This window comes from Podarcis liolepis (genome assembly GCF_965112155.1).
Source record: "Podarcis liolepis genome assembly, chromosome: 15".
NCBI classification, from domain to species: domain Eukaryota; kingdom Metazoa; phylum Chordata; class Lepidosauria; order Squamata; family Lacertidae; genus Podarcis; species Podarcis liolepis.
In genome coordinates, this window is record NC_139566.1 from 14,849,735 (window position 1) to 14,873,397 (window position 23,663).

A 23,663-nucleotide genomic window follows, 5' to 3' on the forward strand; every position below is an offset into this window, starting at 1 on the left:
AGGTATCGCATCACCTCTCAGTCTCGTCCTGCAACCTTTTCCCTTGTTGGACCTGGGTCTCCCTAAGGCCCTTCGCCGTCTTTGCTACCCTTCTTGGGGAAATTTCACTTGGTCCATCTCGCTCTGCCACTTTGACTGGGGACTTTCAGAGAACGCAAGTCATTGCAGGAGCTTTAAATGCGGATCTTGGAGCTTCTGGCTTGGGTCATGAGTCAATGGCGGTCGCCCTTTGCTGCCCTCCGTGGGCATCGGGGAGGTTCAGGCAGGGCAAAAATCCTGGCAATGTTCCCCAGTGGGGTCTGGGGAGTTCAATGCACTCTGCTGTTCTGCTCAAGCCCATGTCTGCCAACTTGAAAGGCAGAATGGGTGCGACCTGGAAGTGTGTCCCTGCCATGGACGAGCCTCCATCTCTTGCATGATTTGTGGTCAGTTCCTTCTTAATCTGGAATATTGGCATTAATCAAGAGATGCTACTGGATCCCAATGGGCTGCGATCAATCAGCTGCCAAAAGTACTGAGCTTGGTTCTTTGAAGGTATCTGAATGGTGTTTTTTTGTGTGTTTTTTTAAGCTGGAGAATCCTTACAACAGATGGGAAAGGAAGGGGGAGGACAAGGTGCTTTGTGCTTTCATATGGTTTTCAAATGGCCTTATTTTGTCCTCCCCTGCAAAATGAAAGAGACATATGTAGCCATTGTTGTGTTATTTTGTTTGTTACTGCAGAAAAGAGGGGGGAGGCTTTTGATTTATGCCCAACAAGGAATTCAACATGGTTTTATTATGCCCTCCCCCACTTGCTTGAGGTTGAATGGATTTTATTTATAATTATTTTTGGATCGGACCAGGAGTCTGATGGAGCAACGCAGAGCAAGAAGAATGAGCAAGAGTAATAATTTGGAAAATTTGTTAAGTTGTGGGTGAACATATCAGACAACATAGCAATTCTTCAAACAGCTCTTGTTTATTCACAGGCCAGAACAGAACTGAACTGAAGGGTTCAGCCAGCCTGCTAATATACAGCTCCACTACACCGCAACTGTAACAACTTTCTGTAACTATCCAATCACTGAACGTCACTTTCAATCCCTTATTTGCATATGTGGACCTGAGTGAAAACTATCTACAGTACCCCCTTGCTGGCCCAGGGTGAGAACTTTAGTACATAACAAAATTAATAAAGAATAATTGGGAAAAAGGAGTTTTAAATGTGGATCTTGAAGCCTTCTCTGAAACCATCCAGCTTTTTCAGATCTTTTTCCATCGCTGGACTGATATCACTTAAGTTTAACCTAGAAAAAACACAACAAATGTAGCTATGACTATTATCACTCAGGTAGACTGCCAATAATTGCAGTTTTCAGGAAAGGAAAAAAGTAAGTAGAACATGGCAAAGGGGAACGTTAGGTTTGCACATTTAAAGAGGACTGAAGAACTCTGTTGCTCTAGAAAAACATACATGCTCTTTTTAATGACTGCAGGTTGGAAATTGATGGGGAAATGCACTCAAAGTGCCGCATGAATGAATAAAGGGAAGACATGTAAATATATGATGAAACCTCATAGTCATATAAAAAAGGTAAAGAGACCCCTGACCATTAGGTCCAGTCGTGACCGACTCTGGGGTTGTGGCGCTCATCTCGCTTTACTGGCCTAGGGAGCCGGCATACAGCTTCTGGGTCATGTAGCCAGCATGACGAAGCCGCTTCTGGCGAACCAGAGCAGCACACGTAAACTCCGTTTACCTTCCCGCCAGAGCGGTACCTATTTATCTACTTGCACTTTGATGTGCTTTCGAACTGCTAGGTTGGCAGGAGCAGGGACCGAGCAACGGGAGCTCACCCCGTCGCGGGGATTCGAACCGCTGACCTTCTGATCGGCAGGCCCTAGGCTCTGTGGTTTAACCCACAGCGCCACCTGCATCATATAACCACCCCCAAACAAATCAGTACATATGCTCAATAAAGGCAAGAGAAAGGGCACTTTCCTGACAACCTGCTTTTTGAGGATTCATCACAATTCATTTTGCAGGGAGGTTGCATGATGTTGCCTCAAATCACACATCACAGTGATTTTTCCTATCATTTCCCCTATCGCAAAATGCCCAATCTTTTTGGGAAGGCAGGCAGTCGTTTTTATCGTTATCACCATTATTATTTGACTGTTTGTTACCCGCCCTTCAGCCTAAGGTCCCAGGGCAGGTCACAACAATTTAAAACAAATTACAGCCACAAGAATATGGCGGGTTATCAAAATATGTATCTGTAGTGTTGGAGGTCAAGTTATACAGCTGCATCTTCAGAAAACAACAAACAATGCACAAATGAAAGGGACCACCACCACAGAAAGGCCCTCCCTCAGGCTGGCCACCCCTCCAAACTTCCAAGGTGTAGAAGTTTAAATTCCCTTAGGAGTGAATACACTTAGGAAGAGTGAGGCCTGATGGTACCTGATTTCTGTAAGAGCAGGACAGGTCAAAATGAGAGTGTGCACATCTTCAGCACACATATCCGTGAAAGGGTTGCCGCTCACGTCCAGATACCTGAGGCTAGTGTTGTCGGCTAGAGCAGAGCAAAGTGCCTCAAAGGACATATCCGACAAGGCGTTTTCCTGGATTCTGCAGCAGAGGAAGCAAAGACGTCAAAAGGTGCTCCAACCTCTTCAGAGCCTCGCACTCAGGTATAACATGACCCCTATTTTGGGGGACTCAAAATAAAGAAAATGGGGGGAGATTACCCAGAGTTGTTGAGCTTTTTTGGGGGGGGGGATTGCCACGAGTAGCTGAGCTTTCTGTTTGGGGGAGGGGAGGGGGTTGCCAAAAATTGCTCACCCGCCTGACCAACGCTGAAAATCTCGCACGGCGCTGAAGCCACCAATTGTATGCAGGCTCACCGCCAGCAACCACCAATCACCACCCAATTGCTGCAGCAGCTGCCAATCAGCCGCAGCCACCAATCCCCCGCCCAATCGCCGCTGACAACTCTTGCTTGCAAAAGCAACCAATTGCCAGTCCCCCCGTATGCACTATCTGTGTATAATGATGACCCCCAATTTAAAAACTTGAAAAAATGGGGGGGGGAATACATGGTCTGATCTATGCTGACTCTTACACACTCATCAACATGTTATCAACTTGGATTTGTATTTTGTTTTGTATTTTCCAGTTGCTAGCTACTCTGATTGACTGTTTTTTAAAATCCTGTACAGTATTCTCTATTTTAAAATGTATTTTCATTTTAAAAATCAACTTGAGACTCAGCTACACAGCTGCAAATAAAACGTTTTAAATGTGTAGTAAAGTGCAATGTACAATTGTGACACTAGATGGCGAAAGTGAGCTGTGCAAAATTCAATGTATATATTTTTTTTAATTTAAAGCATTTCCACAGTGTTTTTTTATATGTGTGCAGATTCCAGCTTGGTAATTCAGTGGGGCTTTTTATTGTTTGGCTTAGGAGTTAGGAACATCACCTTCAGTACCTGACAGAAAGGCTGCTCATATATTTTCTTAATAAACATCTTAGAAAAGTTGAACCAAAGCCTCTGGAAATGTACACGTGACCTGCAAATCTTTTACAATACTCTGCATACCTTGAGGTGGCTGCTTTGACACTTACATTAGTTTCTGTATCCTGCTCTGCGGACTTCTGAACACCTTCAGTAAGTCAGAGAGGCCCTGATCCTGCAGCTTGTTCTTGGACAGGTCAAGATTTAAAAGGGTCCGATTCTCCAAGAGCGCCAAACTCAGGTCTTGACAGCACTGTCCAGTAAGCGCATTCTTTGCCAAGCTGGGAAGAGCAAAGGGAGGAAAGGAAGAAGAGAAGATGGAAAATATGTACACACATGGAGTTTGTGTCTCTGAACTGCTCAATTCTTCTTCTGTTTTAAAGGCTGGACTCCTAAACTCATTTACTAGGGACCAAATACCTCTGGATTCTGCAAGGCTGGATCCTGAACTCCCCCACCCCACCCCACCCTGGTGGGCAGTTCAGACAGCTAGGTAGAAGTGACCTATTCCCCCCCCCCCATACAGCTGTATCTATACCTGCCCCTTATGTTATCAGGTGTGGGGCAGGAGGTTGTGGCTTGTGGGAAAGAGTTCAGTGCCTGCCCAACGTTGCTGTTGCTTCTTTCTGCTTGCCTCCTATCACTGTGCCATTGAGAGCGTGCTCACTTATGGCTTATGTGTGTGGTACGGAAGCTGTACTGCCCAGGACAGGATGGGGTTGTGCAGGGTTGTTAAGGCAGCAGAGAGCATTGTTGGCTGCCCACTCTCCACCTTAGAGCAGATTTATGCCACAAGGTGCCATAGGAAGGCACTGGACATAGTAAAAGATCCATCGCATCCTGGTCACTGTCTCTTCGAGCTCCTGCCGTCGGGACGGAGATACAGGACGATGAAGACAAGAATGAGCCGTCTTAAGAACAGCTTTTTCTCCAGAGCGATCTCGGCCCTGAATGGGAAGCCCGGACTTTGAAAGTCATCTAATCTCCCTTGCTGTATTATACTGTATTGTTTAATTAGTGTTTTTATGGAGCAGTCAAGTAATTTCGTGGTCCCCGAAGGGGGCATTGACAATAAAGATATTCTTATTCTCTCTCTTATTCTTTCTCTCTTTCATGCCTCCAGAAGTACCTGATCGCCTATACTTTTCTGTTTCATGAAAATGTATTATTAAATAAGTAGTGAAGCGTTGAGTGCCAAGTGGCAAGTCTTGATAACAAATAAATAAATGTGGAATACTGCTGGGCTTTGACAAAGGTCGTTGTAATGACGACTGCCAATCTGAACTTTTTCTATGGTTTATTCTTGTAGATCGTGACATCGATCCAGTTGGCATAACTTGCTATAAAGAACTTTCTATAAAATCAAGTCTTACTGACTAGTGATTTAAATCGTGATTTAAATCAATTTGATTTAAATAAAATCCACCCTGTGAGAAACTAAGAGAAACCGAAGCTTACACATTCACCCACCTCTGTTATCTAACAAAACCGCCCACAACTCACAACAGAACAGATTGTGAAAGGAATCAGAATTCAAAGGGCATGAGAGCAAAATGTTTCCAATTTAGTTTTGAGTGAGGAACATTTGCTAAAGGATAAAGGTAAAGGGACCCCTGACCATTAGGTTCAGTCGTGGCTCTGGGGTTGCGGCGCTCATCTCGTTTTATTGGCCGAGGGAGCAGGCGTACAGCTTCTGGGTCATGTGGCCAGCATGACTAAGCCGCTTCTGGCGAACCAGAGCAGCGCACGGAAACACCGTTTACCTTCCCGCCAGAGCGGTACCTATTTATCTACTTGCACTTTGATGTGCTTTTGAACTGCTAGGTTGGCAAGAGCAGGGATTCGAACCGCCGACCTTCTGATCGGCAAGTCCTAGGCTCTGTGGTTTAACCCACAGCGCCACCCACGTTGCTAAAGGATGCCTTTCCCCAAATACCTTCTGGCTCTTCCAGTGCAGACCCAGTGAGGATTTGGTAAGGAATAGCCCATTAGCTGCAACAAACATACCTCAGGATTTCCAGTCGACTCTCTTTATGTTTCAAGATAGAAACAAGCTCCTTTGTGGATGGATTGCTCAGATCATTATTGCAAAGCCTGTGAAAGGAGAAAGAATTTGTAGGAATGCAAAAAGCATTTAGTAGTCACTCTAGACCTTGCCCCCCTCCTTGTGTCACATCATTTATATTGTGGGACTGAAGGAAGGGACTGTCCTCTCACTGATAATTTGGAAGCTGCTTTGGGAGGCTTTTTCATCAAAATTGGGACCTGCTGTAGTTGGATGGTTTCCACCCCCGCTCCTTCCCCTGCCCCCAAGCTAACAGACATCATCTGCCTCGATGGGGAAAGGACAGAGAGGGAGGTAGGCAAGGGCCACATCCACACCATACATTTGCATAACTATTAGTCCACTTTAAGAGTCATAGCTTCCCCTAACCACCTTCAACCTTCGCAACTGGCAGACTGTATGAAGCTTCTGAACTGGCAAGGCCTAATATGTGAGCCAGTGTGGTGTAGTGGTTAAGAGCGGTAGTCTCGTAATCTGGGGAACCGGGTTCGCGTCTCCGCTCCTCCACATGCAGCTGCTGGGTGACCTTGGGCCAGTCACACTTCTCTGAAGTCTCTCAGCCCCACTCACCTCACAGAGTGTTTGTTGTGGGGGAAGAAGGGGAAGGAGAATGTTAGCCGCTTTGAGAGGGGAAGGGGAGTGAAAGGCGGGATATCAAATCCAAACTCTTCTTCTTCTTCTAATATGAACACTTGGAGCCTGCCTGTCTCTGCATCTGCTGCCTCGTAGAAAAGGCAGAAACTTTTGCCGATTTTGATCCCAACACAGCCATACCTTGGGTTACAGCCGCTTCAGGTTGTGTTTTTTCGGGTTGCGGACTGCCAAAACCTGGAAGTACCGGCATGGGTTACTTCCAGGTTTTGGCAGTTGCTCATGCGCAGAAGCGCTATATCGCGCTTTGAGCATGAGCAGAAGCGCCAAATCGCAACCCGTGCATGCGCAGGCGCGGGTTGCGAATGCTGCAGGTTGCGAACATGCATTCCGCACGGATCACATTGGCAACCTGAGCACCCGCTGTACTGGCTTCAGTCTCCCACTCCTGTGCCAGCCCTCGGCTCTAGTCACTGACCGCAGGGACCTTTGGACAGGAAGACTCTTTGTCAGGTCTCAAGTACATTCAGATGCCCAAGGCCTAGCCTGGCTCTGTGGCAGATGCCTGAATACTAAATAACACTCGCCGTGAAGTCTGCAACATACCCATTTAAAGTAGTTGGAACCATGGGCCCCAATCCTTCTGCAGGTGCTGTTTCAGTTCGTGGGGGGGGGGGTGTTGGGCTGGGCAGATTTAGAAAGGTCCAAAGAATAAATTCAATATGAACGCTGCTCCATCAATTGTTTGGAATGTTTTATTAAACCTTGAAGGTACAGTCATACCTCGGAATTCGAACAGAATCCGTTCCGGAAGTCCGTTTGACTTCCGAAATGTTCGACTTCCAAAATGCAGCTTCTGATTGGTTGCAGGAAGCTCCTGCAGCCAATCAAAAGCCGCAGAAGCCCCGTCGGATGTTCGGCTTCCAAAAGAATGTTCAAAAACTGAGTTACAGATAGGTAGCCGTGTTGGTCTGCCATAGTCAAAATAAAAAAATTCCTTCCAGTAGCACCTTAAAGACCAACTAAGTTAGTTCTTGGTATGAGAAGTGTGCATGCACACGAAAGCTCATACCAAGAACTAACTTAGTTGGTCTTTAAGGTGCTACTGGAAGGATTTTTTTTATTCAAAAACTGAAACACTCACTTCCAGTTTTTGATTGTTTAGGAGCTGAAACGTTCATCTCCCAAGGTGTTTGGGATCTGAGGCACAACTGTACTTGTAATCTGACATCAGCTGTGAATTGCCTTTCAGCTGCTTACCTCAGTTCTCTGATTCTGTGAAGCTCCAGGCTGAGCCTCTGCAGTCCCTCGTTCTGAATGAAGCACGTATCAAGATTCAGGAGGTCAATCTTCTCGCAGCAACTCAGCACATAAGCAAGGATGACACAGTCGACAGGCATCAGATACAGTTCCGAAAAGTCCATGGAGGCATCACCATCACCCCCCAATGCCTGAGACACAAGGAGCTTGTTGTGTGCCTCGAAAAGCAAATTGAAGAAATTCAAGGTCCTCTTTTTCCCATCAAGATGCCTTTCCATTTGGAGGAACTCACTGCAGTCCGTCTTCAGGATCCAGTCAATGACTTGCCTAGTGGTCACTGGTGAGAACGTCCCCAGAAGAGACTCCAACGGTGCCCTGGTTGCAAACTGAGACAAGCCAGAGAGGAAGCGAAGAAAAATTTCGTACTCACCACCTTGGGCTTCTTGGACTGCTGCCATTCTGTATCTAAACTTGTCCTCCTTGAAGTCTAAATAGTGGACGAGGGCAGCAAAAAACTCTTGGACAGTGAGGTGGGCAAAAGAATAGGTGAAGACAGGAGGTGAAGTGGCACTTTGCATGTTTTCCACCAGGAAAGTTTTGACGAGGGGAGATGAATCCACATTAAACGCTTCCAGCTGCGCCTGATCAAACAGAAGAGTGCGATGCCGGAGGCCATACTCAGCCAGCCAGCCAAGTTGTATCATCATCTTCCGGGCCCTTTCACGCTCAGGGAGCTCCTTGGTGTGATTGACCATCATATGCCTGATGTAGCTCACGAAGAGCTGAGTTACCGTTTTGGGAAGGGGGTGTGGCTGTCCGGCCTCAGAGGTGAAGCAAGGCTGCAAGGCTGTGCAAGTAATCCAGCAGTAAGAAGGATTGTAACAGAGGGTGTAGAGAACCTGGCTCTCCCTGACATGGGCCAAAGCCTCCTTGGCCACCGCAGCTTCTCCAAAGAAGTCGTGGAAGTACTTTTCTCTTTCCTGGGAGAGGAAGCCTACAATACTGGCCACTCTGTGGAGGACCCCTCTCTCCAAACGGGCAAGATTGCTTGGGCGGCTGGTCAGGAGGACGGAACAGCCCTTCAGAATCTTCTCTTTCAGCAGGCTGGCCACAATCACCCCCACCGGTTTCACATCTCCTGGTTGGGCACAAAATTCTGCGTTCCTGCCCAAGTCAAGGTTACTATTGCTCTCGTCCAAACCGTCAAATATGAACAGCAACTTTTGGGGTTCTTGTAGAATTGTGTCAAGTTTAGTGTGTAAATAGGGGTACTCCCGTTGGATCAGGCTTTCTAGGCTGGTCTTTTCCCCCACCACGTTGAGGTCTCGGAATTTGAAGAAGAAAACAAAAGTGAATTTCTGGTAGTGTCTTCCGGTGGCCCAGTCAAAGACAAACTTCTGCGCTAGGGTACTCTTGCCAACGCCAGCTACACCGCTCACCATCACAAAGTGGGGCGTGCGGCCTGATCGATAGCACCAACGGAAAAGCCGGCCCGGGGTGATTCGCTCCAGCTCCACCTGCATCTTGTGGCGGAGGCGATATTCGTTCAGCTCTCCAGCAGCAGCCAGTGCCTCATGTTCTTGAAACGTTTGTCTCCTGAAGTAGACATCCGCGACTATTTTTATATCCACATAGCGGTTGAGGATGGGGAAACTTTGCCCCTCGGACCGTGTTCTTTGGCCGGTTTCGTTCAGCAAATTGGTCTGTTCACGCAGAATACGTCTGTGTTCATCCTGACAAGCTGGACAGAAGAAAAAGATTGCAGGGTTCACTGAATTAGGCCCAGCCTTGCAGAACAGGAGATCAAATAGGCAAAGACTTCCTGGATTGTAGCATCTCCAGCTATTGGTAGATGATCCTTACAAGAAACGCTGAGAGCAAGTGAGCTGGTTTGAAAATCGCCATAACCCTTCGTTCTGCTCCCTCAGCTTGCTCTTTCGCCACATCCAAGAAACTGTGGTTAATCTTAACTATGGTTTGAAAAGCATGGGTTGTTATGGAACTGGGCTATTTGCCACAAACACTAGTAACGATTAAACACAGCTCAGGGTACAGACAAAATGTTAATCAAAAACATAAGCAAAACTGAGATCCTTGGAAAGAGGGGAAGGGGGAAAGAGGCATGTAAACGCATGGCTTTCGGTAGGTCACTCCTGTTACAATAAGCCATTGTTCATCATTATGTCCAAATTGGCCCAGTAAAGCAGAACCAACAGAACCTTGCATTTAGACCAGGGAGAGCCAGGTTCAAATCCCTACTTATCCATGTAGCTTCCTTCCATATGAATACAGATCAATTAAATGACTATTAAGAGGTAAATAACCTCCCCTTCTATGTGTGGACAGGTTTAACTGCCAGTTACCATCTCACACAGAGAAAGAAAAAAGCCAAGAGTTGCACATCCCATTACAATGTTCCCTTATACAGTCGTACCTTCGTTTTTGAACAGCTTACTTCACGAACAACGCGGAACTTGAACGTCGCAGACCCGGAAGTAGGTGTTCCGGTTTGCAAACTTTGCCTCGGAAGCTGAATGTCTGGCATGGATTCCGATTGGCTGCAGGACACTCCTGCAGCCAATCGGAAGCCGCGCCTTGGTTTCCAAGTATTTCGGAAGTCGAACGGACTTCCAGAATGCATTCTGTCTGAAAACCTGTCTGTATAAAGTAGGACCACAATGCAGAAAGGAATAATTGCTCCACCCTCAGATCTCCATGGTGCTTTGCGGTGCTGGCTCCAAGGTAAGCAAGGCCCACCACTCTGCCCAGAACACCCAAGATCAGATGCAGCTTAAGAAAACACTGAGTTGGCATGTCCTACTTCTTTCAGGCTGCAGGGGGAGCTGCTCACTGAGTGCCCCATGCCTGACCAAAATCTGATTCCCTTGCATTGGTTCAATGGAAAACAGGAAGTGTGGGTGAACTATTTTTATTTGCTATCAGGTACCTTTCATTTCCGGGGCAAGGTTGTGTCCGGTTTCATTTAGGAGAATCTCCTTGAGTAGTGCTTGATCTTCAAAAAAAGGAGAAAAAGCAAAACAGTTGGAAATGGAATTTGGCATCGTCTAAGCCACCTGGCATATACAACGCTGACTGGACTGACAGCTGAATAATAATTGACACTGGTGATGGGACAGCAAGCTGACTTTGGGGACACTGGTCAGGCCTCAGGGCGCAAGCACAGCTCTGTCCTCCAGAACCTCACTAGTAAGCATTTGTTTAGCCCAATTAAAGTGCATTCAAAAACTCTGGCACAACAAATCCGCTTTTGTATTGATAATAGTAATAAACTGTTTGCAATTACTTATTTTTATATTTAATAAAATTTAGACGCTGCTTGATTGTAAAAAACAACAACATCTCAAAGTTGTTTACAAAAAACAACAGTGAAATGCAAGGGGGTGGGAAAGACAACGCTACTTTAAAAATGCCAAAGTTAAAATACTAAAACAGATTAAAATTACCTCAACTTTCTAAGCAACTAGGTAGGCTTGTCTCGACATTCATGTTTTCGGCAGATGCTGAAAAGAATACAGTGAAGGATCTCCTTGGTCTCAATAGGCAGGGAGTTCCCAAGTGCAGGTGCTGCCACACTCTTACAAATGCAAAACATGCATTTGCACTGTGACCATATTCCGTTCCGGAGGTCCGTCCGGAGGTCGAAATGGGTCACTGGGAGAGGTGCCGTTGTGTGCAGGCAGCAATTGCCTACTCCTGCGCAAACGGCGGCGAACCCGTCATTTACTTCTGGGTTTGCCGTGGACATTGGGCAAAACGGACACAAGTGGAGGCAGATGTGAGAAGAGGTTTGACTGTAAACAGCAGCTGTTAACGCTGCCAATTCCACTGACTGAAGCAGCTGAGTGAGCGTATGTGGGGAAAGGCGAGCTCAGGCAAACTGGCCCCGAGTTGTTAAACACTTTATATATCAATAGTAAAGGTAAAGGGACCCCTGACCATTAGGTCCAGTCGTGGCCGACTCTGGGGTTGCGGCGCTCATCTCGCTTTATTGGCCAAGGGAGGTGGCGTACAGCTTCCAAGTCATGTGGCCAGCATGACTAAGCTGCTTTTGGCAAACCAGAGCAGCCCACGGAAACGCCCTTTACCTTCCTGCCGGAGCGGAACCTATTAATCTACTTGCACTTTGACGTGCTTTCAAACTGCTAGGTTGGCAGGAGCAGGGACCGAGCAACGGGAACTCACCCCATCGCGGGGATTCGAACCGCCAACCTTCTGATCAGCAAGTCCTAGGCTCTGTGGTTTAACCCACAACGCCACCCGTGTCCCATTACAGTAACACCTTAATAACACCTTAAAAACAAAACGAAAATTCTCACTACTCAGGGAGCAGGGGACAATATATTACCTTTACGGGTGATTTCCCCCACCATCACCTCAAGGTTGGGATGAGACCAGTGGCGCCTCAGAGCGCAGAGACTCTTCCAAAGCCCTATTGCCAAAGCCATGTTACTGGCAAGGTCAGCAACTAGCTTCTCTGCTGCTGTGGTTGAATCCTGGTGCTTCTCTATTTTTTCATAGATCTAAACAAAACACAGAAGACAGGAGTTTAGCTAGCTAGCAGGGGGGGAAATACAGCAATCTTCTCACTCAGATCAAGGGCCCAGCTACGCCGGCGTCCTGTTCACCTTAGGGCCAAGCCAAATGCTTCAGGTAAGCCTGCAGTTAGTTTATGAAGCTGGCAGCCCTTCTCCTCTGCTGTTTGTTCCTATCAACTGATATTCAGGTATACTGCCATTGAAATGGAAGTTCTATTAAGCTTCCATGGCCAATGGCTGCCGACAGTTCTCCATCTCCATGAATTTGTCTGAACTTTAAAAGAAAAAAATGGAATGCAACACTAACCCCAGCCTCCAGCCTCCCTAGCCGTTTGCAGAATGTGTCTTTCTCAATACGATGGTCTTCTATGGCCGACTGCCATTTAAAGGCTTCTGGGTAAGTGTGGCTGTTCTGCCCCACAGCTCTCTCCTTAGGCCAGAGCAGGATGGGGGTTGCATTGGCCAAAATCACCCCCCCCCCCAACACTCCTTGCATTTGGGATTTTGTCCTTGAGGGTCCACCGTTCCCTTAGAAATGCAGCCACCGCCATACCATACATTTTTTTAAGGACCTGCAAAGCATTGTTACCTGGGCTTGCTCAGGTGTAATGACCTTGCTGCTCCTCAGTTCCTGAACCACCAGGGCGATGTCATTCTCGATGACGTAGATCAAGTCCGGGTGGAAATACTCTGTGACTCTCCTTAGCTGGCCTTCTGCAAAAGCCTCTAAGTGTTTGACGAAGCGTTGCAGATCCCCTGAGAAGAGACAGCACAGCAGCCATGAACGCAGCCAGGATTCAGAAGTTGCTTTCGTGGGGTTGGAATCCTCAGAGAAACACTCCTGGAAGCCTAGAAATGTGGTGGTTTAGCCACATAGATACCAGTACATTTTATATACAGTGGTACCTCGGTTCTCAAACGTAATAAGTTCCGGAAGACCGTTCAACTTCCGAAACGTTTGAAAACCGAGGCGCAAAGGGCTGGCTTGCAGGTTCAACTGGAAAAACTGAAAAACACGCAGTGGAAGCCGTTTGACTTCTGAGGAGCGTTCAAAAACAGAAGCAATTACTTCTAGGTTTTTGGCGTTCAAAAACTGAAACGTTCCGAGACGCTCAAAAAAGGAGGTACCACTGTGTACACACACACACACACACACACACACACACGGTTTTCCCCTCCTCCATATCCTAAAATATCAAGGCAGTGAACAACAAGCAAACTTTTCTGCAACTTTTCAAGGGCTTTTTCACTCAAGTGCCCTTTCTTGAACAGATTAATCAGAACTATCTAGTCTCAAATAGTGGAACTGGTACTAGATTTCTACATAATTAAAATAATGCCTTTTTCAACTCATACGTTAGGTTGCTGAACCATGTATATAATATCAGGGGGAAAGCCACAGCTCAACAGTACAGCATCTGCTTTGCATGCAAAAGGTCTCAGGTCTCTCTGGCAATCTCCAGGTTAGGGCTAGGACTGTCCCCTATCTGCCAGCCAGTGTACTGAGCTACATGGACCGGCTGTGGGCAGGATCGCTGCGTTGCAGGGGGCTGAGCTAGATGACCCTCGTGGTCCCTTCCAGCTCTACGGTGCTACGGTCTGACGGTGTGATTCCTTAATCCCAATTGCCAGTCTGCTGCTGATGACAGCAGTCCACCTGTCACTCACTCACAGACACAAGCTTACCTTCGGTTATTACAACACCTCTGCAGTTTGCAGCCATTTTGGATTCCACCTTGCTATGATGCCACTGGCTAAAGACTGAAAGGGAGACAATGAAAAGGGGGGGGGAATCAATGTTGGAATACAGTGATACCTCGGGTTACATACACTTCAGGTTACAGACTCCGCTAACCCAGAAATAGTACCTCGGGTTAAGAACTTTGCTTCAGGATGAGAACAGAAATTGTGCTCTGTGGGCGCGGCAGCAGCAGTAGGCCCCATTAGCTAAAGTGGTGCTTCAGGTTAAGAACAGTTTCAGGTTAAGAACGGACCTCCAGAACGAATTAAGTACTTAACCTGAGGTACCACTGTAGTACTAATTGGGGCTCCTTCTTCCTTTTCACGTTGCAAGCACATGGCGCTCAGCTTTTCACAGGTGAAAATGTGGGTCTTGTTTGTTAACACTCCCGGTTTTTAAAACCAAGAATGACTGGCCAAGCATCTCACTGCATAACATAGGAGCCAATTCCTAGGTCCCTTTGCCTCCACCACCCCCATAAAATATTTGAGGGGTCTGGGCTGTCCAAAGTGAATGGGCATTGCCATTCAAATGGTGGGACTGTGCACTGGCCTTATCTGGCCCCCCCCCCTATATTTTATTCACGTTGGCATGACTGCTGCCAAGGCACTGTACTAGTGATTCTCACAGGGTGTGGGACGGCGCACTGGTGTGGCAAGAGAGAACGGCAAGTGCGGAGGGAATTGAGGATAATGGGGAAAACATTTCATTCTTTCCCACAGCACTTTCTTTGCAGCAAGGAGTTTAACAACTCAGCTTTCCTTCAGCTAATTACATACCGGTACATCTACTGTGGGAAATATAACTTCCTCAAGTCGCTGATCTTAGAGGCTCTAAATGCGTGTGTTATTTCTTTTATATTTTCCACTCCCCCCCCATGTGCCTCTCAAATTATTTATACTCGTCCCCAGTGTTGTTGTTTTTTCTTCAGGGGGTACTCAAGGGCACATAGTACCAGCACATCTTTTTGTTGTTAAAAAGTGTGGCACTTGTTGTAGCAACTTCATGGTGAGTGCCGGGACCTATTTTTCTAGAAAAAAACCACTGCTCATCGTCTGTAATTTCTTCTCCCATTCTCCTTTCATACACAACTTGAACTTTATACCCCAGCCCCCCAAAACCAATTTCTTTCATCCTGCCTGCATGGTTCTTTTACACTCACTTCTTCCTCCTATATGAATATTTTCCTCTCTAATCCTTTTTAATTCCACTTTATGCAGCAGCAGTAATTATTATAGCAATAAATATTAATCTTTTAGCTCACAGTTTCCTTAATACCTCCCCAGGCCCTTCCCCCTCAAAGGAGGGAGACCTTCCTCCCCCGAAATCTTTCTGTGTCCCTGCCATCTGTGGGGAGGATGTGAGGAGCTTCTGGAGCCATGGGGCAACTGCCCCCCATATCAAGTAAATAAATAAAAATACTTAATACTTAATCTGTGATTGCTCAGTTCTGCCCCACCCCAAAATAAATCCTGGCTACACCCGTGTCTGGAACTGTACTGGACCAACCAAAAGGCTATGGCACAGCAAGGGGGCAAGGCAGGCATGCAAGAAAGATCTGGGTGCAGCCTGTGGCGCTCAGACCCACCTGGAAGTGAGTTGCACCCCACTGTTTGAAATGCTGAAATGGCGAAAATGACCGGGAAGATCAGAGATCAAGAAGATAAAGAATGGGGGAAATCTGTAAGTTACTTAAAAGAACACTGTAAACAATTAAAAACTTTGGCAGGATTCTAAGAAACACTTGCAATGTAGCGAGAACTATGGTGAGAACCAAGTATTAAGAAAATATGGAGAACATTACAAGATGCAGTTGGAAAAAAATAACAATGGAAACCAATGGAGGGGTGGAGGGAAGCCCGGGGATTCAGAGAATCCTATCTGTATAGGAGTATGTTTTATTTGTGATGATAATTGTTAAAGATAAAAATATTTAAAAAGAAAGAAAAAAACACTGCTCTAAGCTGTAACAAAAGCAAGAAAACAGCGTCATGATAACAGTAAAAAACGCTTTATAAAAAGAGAGAAAAACAGAGAAATGGGGTCTGATCTGATGGGTCAGGTGGGAAAGCCGGATCAAAAACATGACTTCTGAAGCAACAGGTGGAGGTTGCTTTTTTTCACATGTGGCATGTTCCACAGAGCATCGGGACCCAGCACTGTGATATTCTGTAGGGTCCAGTCCCATGAGCAAAATATACCCCTAGATGATCTAAGCCAGGTATGGGTCACCTTTGGCCTGCCAGATACTGCAGAACTACAACTCCCATCAGCCCCAGCAAGCATAGCCAGCAGTCAGAATTGATGCGAATTGCAGTTCAGTAACACTATGCGGGGACAGGCAAGGGCATAGGGGGGGGGAGCTCCAACCGCCCCCCTTAAATCAAGCAAAACATTATAAATACTTGACTAATGGTCCAATCACGTGGGTTCTGCTCCCTCTAACAAAAGTCCTCCAACCCCCCACAATCAAAATCCTGGCTACACCATTGGGGACAGGCTGTCTCTCAAAGCACCTGGTCCAGGCTGCTGATACTGTACATTTTTGTGGGGCGGAAGAGAAGATTGAAGAAGGGACTAACGACGACGACAACAACAACAACCCTAGACAATAAACGCTCTGTGTTGGAGGGAGAATGCACTCTGTGTATGCTCGGTGACCCTCATCTTTTAATTGCCGGCCAGATTCCAAATGTCAGGAAGTCCCCCAGAGTCCTCAGCTGGGACCATGAACTTCAGCTCACCGGGCGGAGAGAACTCACCTGCCCGATTACAGTGATGTTCAGCCTTGCTGGTCTTCTGGAAGCTGACTTTGATGGAGGGCCAGAGAGAGCCGAGGCAAGTGGGGATCTGTGCATGCTCAGATCACCGCGGCCTGGGTCGCTGCTGCTGCTCCGTCTTCATTGCTGGCAGGAAAAAACAGGCGCCATTTCACGCGAGAAACTTCTCGTTCTGGTTTCACTTTCAGTAGAAAGTTCACCTCCTCAATTTCAGCTGGGAGGTGGCTTTCAGACAGCAAACACAGACAGCTGTCGAGTAGTTCCTGGCTTCACGTTTCCTCTTATTTCAGGCTGCAAATAGCAGTCCTAGATTTCAGGGGGAGGGGGGTTTAGGGCTGCAAACCTGTGCAAAAGTGAAGTGGATAATTGCTTCCAAGTAATCGTCGCGCGGTAAGTCAGTGGGGTGGATTCCTCAGGCCCTGGCGGCATAATGAGACCCGCCCCCCCCTCCAAAGCCTCTTTATCTTGCCCTTGCAAAGTTACCCAGGGCGCACCCTCTCACTGAACCCACTGCAATATGCACTTCATCATCATCATAAACTTTATTGCACTAGCCAAAGGCCATGGCATCATTCACAAAGGGAACAAAATGAGCAGCAGCAATAACCATAAAAACATCAGGCACTGCAAATACAATAAACCACGGTCACGTCTCCGAGAAGTTATTTGTTGCAGAGGGTTCTCAGGTAGGGTGGGAGAGTCTTTAGAAGCAAGCTTCCTGTACAAGAATAAACAAATCTACTTTTGGCCCACCCGTGATATGTGGCCCTTGGGTGTTTGCCCAGATGGGAATGTGGCCCTCAGACTTAAAATCATGGTTCTACACCCACAAGTGTTTTGGGCAACTGCCCATTTAAATTACTGACTTAAGTAGAAGTAACATAAAAAATAACCATGGTTTTTTTTAAAAAAAAAAAAGCTGCCAGAGGTGCTTTGATTGCAACCTTTTATGAGGTTGTTGTTTTAACTATTTGTGCTTATTTTGTATTTTTTATCTTGTGAACCATCCCAAGATCTTTTGATGAAGGGTGGCGTATAAATCAAATAAAGAAAATAAAAATAAACCTGGATCAGGCGAAAGGCAGACTGGTTGGTTCTCACCATCAGACTGCAGGGAGGTCTTCTCCTACCTGGGTAGTTATCTTTCCACAAGGGCCGACATTGATGCCGAAATCCAGCATCGCCTAAGCTATGCGAGTGCAGCTTTCTCCCAATTGAAGTGCAGTGTGTTTGACATTCGCAGTAAATACTTGTTTACAAAGCTATTGTACTACCAAGCTTACTGTATGCTTGTGAAACGTTGACCACTTATAAACACCATCTCCAACTCCTCAAAAGATTCCATCAACGGCGTCTCTGAAAAAAGTTACACATCACTTGGGAAGACAGGCGAACTAATGCCTGTGTACTGGAAGAAGCAAAGATCACCACTTTGAAGCAATGATTCTTCAACATCAGCTTTGTTGGACTGGTCATGTGTGGATGACTGATTATCGTCTTCCAAAGCAACTACTCTATTCCAAACTTAAAAATGGAAAGTGTAATGCTGGTGGTCAACAAAAGATGTTCAAAGACTCTCTCAAGGGAAATCTTTAAAAATGCAGTATAAACACCGATAATTGGGAAACACTGGCTACGAGTGATCGCCAAGGAAAAAAAAGCCTGTCCACAGGGAACCTTATCCTTCATGAATTTGCCTAATGCTGTTTCAAAACCATGCAAGCCATGGGTTGATTTCCTTTTGTCTATCCCAAGTCTTCCAACCTTCAGCTCTTAGTATCGGGAGGTAGAGAAAAACCCTTTCTCTGCACAACAGAATTACAGATAGCACACCATTTTTAATGCAAGTTTTTATTTGACGTATATACACGGTTCAAGCTATTAAAAATTATACAATATTTACAAAAAAATTAAATAATTATCCAAACCTCCTTCACCTCCATGTTAACACACAGCGTTCATATCAACTCCTAAAGGAGCCAAGTTTGACAAAAATAGTAATTATTATTTGCGGCATTCAAAAGGACCCTGAGCCAACTGAACACCACTGATGTTAAAAATAAGAAATGAGAACAGAGGTATAGATTCTTCCCAAAGCAATTCCCTTCTCCCAGGTGACACAATTTGAAAACAGATTTTTCTTCTTCTTAAATGACGTATTACAGGTTTAATCCAGGTCATACTCGGGCTGATCCATTCAGAGCCATGATGGGCATTGGATAAAACCCAATGAATATGACAGGTAAACAACAACAAAATGGCAATCGTTTTTACAAAATACCATTTCCCGCTCCCCCTCCCACTATTTATGTAAAGGGGGAATCCAGCAGCTGTAGGATTTCTGCTATCACTTTGACTAGCCATCTCATTTGGTTAAGACCCGGAATGCAGAAGTCAAACCTGGGAGGCTGCTTTGTCAAAATGCATGTAATTATCTGTTCCAAAACCCATGAAATGTTGCAGGAGAGGCTGTGAGGAAGGTAACACAATCTGGCCACTTTCAAATGTGTTTTTGGAGGTGTGGAAAAAAAGGCCACTCGGCTCTCGAGAGAGAAAGTGTACACAAAATCAAAAGCTCTTTTTTAAAAAGGGAGGGGAGGGAATCATATGGGTAATAATATGCTGAGCAGCTGCAAACAGGCCACAAAAACTCAAAGCCTCCTTGTAAGTCAGGGATAGGGGAGCCTGCGGTCCTCTGGGTGTTGCTGGGCTCCACCTCCCATTGATCAGAGAGATGGGGAGTTGGAGTCCAGCGACATCACAGGTTCTGCATGCCTGTTGGTCTTCAGGGGGTCACTTGTGTGGAAACAAATCCTCCATTTCAAATCACAGCCTCCATGACGGGCTGTGTGCAGTGCCTGGAGCAAGGAAAGTCCACTGGCAAGACACAGCAATCGCAAGCACACCTCTCTCCTCTACTTCTGCCCTTTTTGCCAACTTTCCTTCTGTTTACAGCAGGTGTTGGAGAATTTTGGCCTTCCAGATGTTGCTGAGTAAGAGTTTCCATCCTCTCAGTCACCACCTGCTTGCAGGGACTGATGGGACATCAGCAACATCTAGATCGGCGTTTTCCAAACTTGGGTTCTCCAGCTGTTTTTGAACTAGTGTTCCCATCATCCCTGACCACTGGTCTTTGCAAGCTAGGGATGATGGGTGTTGCAGTCCAAAAACAGCTGGAGACCCAAGTTTGGGAAACACTGATCTTGAGAGCGAAAGGTTCCCCACACCTGAATGACAGGTGCTGTCACTCGTGTGTGTGTCTTGGTTTTTTGCTCCTCTAAATTTTCCCTTTCCTGCTGCAGAAGGGAACACATCCATTGCACACCTGAGCGATGGCATTCACTCACTGAAAAAGCAGGTGGCCGAGCTTGCTTCAAAGTGCTATACAAGGGCATTATTTGATCTCAGGTTCATTCCTAGGCCTAGGCAAAACCCGCATAGCAAATGGAAGTGAGAGCCACCAACTGCACCCCCTGGCAGAATCCAAACTGATGGGGTCAGACCATCAATCCTGCCTGCCACCTTAAGAAAAGAGGCTCTAGTAATTATACCCCAGCGAGGAACCGGCAATCCTCCAAAAGTTGCTGTATTACAACTCACATCATCCCTGACTGCCGGCTTTGGCTGATGGGAGTTGGAAGTCCAACAAGACATGGAAAGTTGGCAGGTTCCCCATCTCTGGGCTTACATGTAACACACCTCCAAAGCATTGTAATATGGGTTCCTTCAAAAGTAAAAGTATCAGGAAGGGTACTGGCAGAAAGGCCACAGCACAATGTGGGAAATTGGGGGGGGGGGTATGAATAACAGAGCCCTGGGTTAGTGGGACACAGCATAGAAAGGGCAGGAAGGAATTTGAAGGGTGAGATTTCAACCCGGCTGCCTTGTGCTACCCACAGCAAGCTCTCCCACCCAAAAAAAACCTCTCGCCAGCATTAAGACAAGGTCACTGAACATTTTCCAAGATGGTGATATGTACTTGATTCAGGATTATTATTATTATTTGCACATGTAGAGCTTCCTGAAACAGAAAGGCTGTTCGAGGGTCCATGTGCAAAACTGCTCTACTACAGATAGTCTTTCAATGCTATAATTAGAGCATAACATTCTACCTCCTGGGGGATGTATGCCAACTTTCTTAACATTAGCCACATACTGCCAATGCACATTCCAAAAGGAGACGGGAGCCATGTTCTCCTCCCAATGTTACAAAATTGGATTCGCAGGGGAGGTGTGGACAGGAGAAAGTCACTTGTCAGTCATTGCTTCTTGCCTTCCTCAAAGGGGCAGGTGGTTTGCAGAGATGTGCCCACTGTGTCAGATTTAGGACACCTTATTACAAAGCGTGGCACGTGCTAACTTTCTCCTATCTGCCAATTCTGTAAATCCACCTTAGTTTTACTGAGCAGAGAGGACAAAGGGAGAACCACCCTCAGAAGCCTTTTCCAAAATTTGGAAAGATGAAGCTAACAGGAGCCGTGATCAAAGTCTTTTATTGAAATCAATACTTTAAGCCACCCTTCCCATGTGCCTCTTCCCACAACCGCCACCTCAAATCTAAACTGACTGGTTTCTTCCTCTTCTGCCGAGTAACAAACGTGAATACTGCATGTCACAATGCCCTAACCCGTCTCAAAGCGGGACAACTTAGACCCCAAAACAACTTGGAAGTTACAGGGAGATGGCCCAGTTTCTCTGAAAAAAGAAATACAAGGCGCTCTAGCATCAAATATAGATGGTCCTACAGGTGGTGTCCCAGGAATGAAAACAGAATAAAGCAGGCATCTTGCCGGGGGTGGGATTTCATATTCCATGAGCAGAACAATTCAGCATTTTGTGGGAGCATGGGGTGTTTCAGTGAGAAGGGGCAGAGAGACCCTTGGCACCATCTCAGGGACAGGGCAGTGTTTTCCACTCTGCAGGGGAGCAGGGACCCCAGAGGGAGCCCGACAACTTCAGACTGTTTACAGCTTGGGGGTCCCAAGTGCAGGGAACAAGCACACACTGCTGGATCCACCGGCTGGGGAATGTGTCCCTGTTAGTTTCTGAAAACTGCCTGTTTTTTTAAAGCAAGGGAGAAAACATCACACTCAAGAGTCTTGTCCCCATCAACCCCACTGCAAAGCTGGAGATGAGTGCACTGAGATGAGATGCAAAATCCCCCTAACCCCACTCTCAGAATAGCTGCTCAGGTAACATGGGGGCCCTGCCTTTGGGAAGGGAAGCCCCATCACAGGCTCCGCTCCTCTCCCTGCTGCCTTTCAGACAGCTTGATTAGGCGTAGCTGGGATCTACAAGCTGATGGACATTATTGTGAAGACGCCAGAAAGGAGGCGTTGTTATTCCCAGAAATGAAGCCAGACAGACACAGGCATGAACGTCTCAAAAGGCCTGTTCCCCAATGCCGGCAGCTTCAGGAGCTGAGGAAGGGGAGGGCCTGTTGCCTGTGGCGACTCTCAAATAAGCATTTGCTGGGTCTGAGCATTTGGAAAAGAGAGAGTGAACAGGGGCTACAAAGAAGAGCAGGCAAACCTGGAATTAATGGAAGCAGAGGAAGAGGGTGCCAGAACTGGAAACACAAACCACCACTGGGAGGACTCGGTGGCTGACGTTCTATTTAACCAACGTGCTTTCAGATGCTCTCAGATGTCCTGTGGCGCTTACATTTGAACTAACTTTCTCAGGATTACACCCACAGCCTGCCACATATTGTGCGTGCTCAGAACTTGGGACTCTGGATTAGGCATTGCAAGGCCCACACAGGCTGCAGCCGAAAGTCAACTAACACCTGGTTCTAGCCCTTTGAAGCAGCAGAGGGGCAAGGTAGACGGGTGGCCACCTCGGAGGGCACATCCCATCTTCCCCTGTAACCCTCTCACAGCAGGACCCCAGGACCTCCTCTCCATCTACTGCTGCTTGGAGGAATCCTTGTTTAAAAGTCAGGTAAGGGAGTACGAAATAGTTTTAAAATCGCAAGCCGTATGCCCACAGAGAGAGGGGAGAGCAATCGCTACAGACTCACACTCTCTGCTGCCAAGAATATGCCTCCTCTCAACCTGAGCTCAGAGAGAGCCAGCAAAAGTAAGCATTGAGGTGACCTGCCGTTTCCCCAGGGTGTGTGTGTGTGTGTGTTTGTTTGGGAGGGTAAAAAAGACCTTGTGGTGGGAAGCTGTGGCCTTAAAACAGCTACTGTGAAAAAGCATCTACAAAAATGTCAAGCATATGTTCCATTCAGTTGGCCTCCACGCTCCCACCCCAAAATTGAAAAGGCTGCTTTGCTCAGAAATATCCAGCGAAGAACCCACCTAAAAATCCCGCCGCAGAGTCAGAAAGGGAGAACTAAACAAACAAAAACAAACTGCCCGCAGGAGAAGCCACCCTCCAAAACTGTTGATGGGGAAACCCTTTCAGCCAGGTGTGCAAAAGGTGTGCAAAAGGGAAGGAGGGCCTTCCTCAGGCTGCTCCCGTGGTGTAAAAGTCCGTCTGGCTGAGACGAGACAGACTTGGGAACTAGAGGCATTGCTGTCCTTCTGTGAGGGGGTCAGAATAAGACTAGTCTATGTTGCAAGATGGACAGTTGCTTTCTTTTAAGAGTTAGAAATCAAGGCAGAGTCAAGTTTTGGAGGCGCTTCCCCTCCCACCCTCTCTGGTCCTGCAGAAAAGTGTGGACCCCTCCCCAGAGGCGGCCGTGTATCGCATCAGCACTCAGTAGCGCAAGTAAAAGGCATCCAGGTCTCCTTTCTCTCACCGCATGTTGCTTTTCTTCGTCTTTTTTCTTTTTTTTTTGGAAAAGGGAAAGAAATAGCACAGGCTGGGAGGGGGCAGCAGGGACATCAATGGGAGGAAGAAGAAGGAAATTCCAGTTTTTGAAGTCGGCGCCTGCGCAGCTCTGCAGTGTCTGGTTCCTCTGGGGAAGATTGAGCTCCATCCTGCTCCTGGCCAGATGGCTCTGTGTAGCCCTTGGCACCGGCTGCTGCTGGGGACAGATCTGGGGAGGGAGAAACACCACAATTTTGGGGGTCTGTGCCAAAACTGGCACAAACACACAAGGAGGTAGCGTTCCTCAACATCAAGTTTCTAGTCCTTTTAGTTCAAAGTGTGTTGTGTGTGTGTCTTACAAAATTTATATACTGCTTGAATGCAAAAAACAAACCCTCAAAGCCGTTT

The 23,663-nt window shown here is 46.8% G+C and overlaps 2 protein-coding genes across 12 annotated transcripts in view; both read right to left on the reverse strand.

The window, feature by feature from the left end:
* Positions 1–941: 941 nt before the first annotated feature.
* On the reverse strand, positions 942–16,894 carry LOC310694579 (NACHT, LRR and PYD domains-containing protein 12-like). 3 transcript variants are annotated; one of them, XM_083477764.1, is made up of 10 exons: positions 16,479–16,894; positions 13,662–13,729; positions 12,565–12,731; positions 11,786–11,960; positions 10,367–10,432; positions 7,420–9,160; positions 5,511–5,597; positions 3,614–3,784; positions 2,446–2,613; positions 942–1,288 (listed from the first exon to the last, which is right to left on the reverse strand). In XM_083477764.1, the coding sequence occupies exons 2-10, from the start codon at positions 13,696–13,698 to the stop codon at positions 1,201–1,203; spliced, it is 2,700 nt and encodes an 899-aa protein (XP_083333890.1). In that variant the 5' UTR covers positions 13,699–13,729; positions 16,479–16,894; the 3' UTR covers positions 942–1,200. The 3 variants fall into 3 exon arrangements, with proteins under 3 accessions (XP_083333890.1, XP_083333891.1, XP_083333892.1); XM_083477765.1 differs by having other exon boundaries at positions 13,662–13,736; positions 16,479–16,893; XM_083477766.1 differs by lacking the exon at positions 13,662–13,729 and having other exon boundaries at positions 16,479–16,891.
* Positions 16,895–18,331: 1,437 nt separating this feature from the next.
* SYVN1 (synoviolin 1) overlaps positions 18,332–23,663 on the reverse strand; it is a 29,281-nt gene continuing 23,949 nt past the window's right edge. For all 9 annotated transcript variants that reach the window (XM_083476839.1, XM_083476834.1, XM_083476836.1 and 6 more), the window contains one exon: positions 18,332–23,484. In XM_083476839.1, the coding sequence (XP_083332965.1) occupies positions 23,330–23,484 (155 nt within the window). In that variant the 3' untranslated portion in view covers positions 18,332–23,329. The remainder of the gene's footprint in view (positions 23,485–23,663) is intronic.

What these genes read in the sequence shown, in the direction of transcription:
- LOC310694579 (XM_083477764.1), bottom strand. Translation starts at nt 13,698, where the DNA reads ATGGCTGCAAACTGCAGAGGTGTTGTAATAACCGAAG. An exon ending in TTACACCTGAGCAAGCCCAG is followed by an intron (nt 11,961 to 12,564) that starts GTAACAATGCTT and finishes TGTTTTGTTTAG; the next exon opens with ATCTATGAAAAAATAGAGAA. An exon ending in GGGGGAAATCACCCGTAAAG is followed by an intron (nt 10,433 to 11,785) that starts GTAATATATTGT and finishes CTTTTTTTGAAG; the next exon opens with ATCAAGCACTACTCAAGGAG.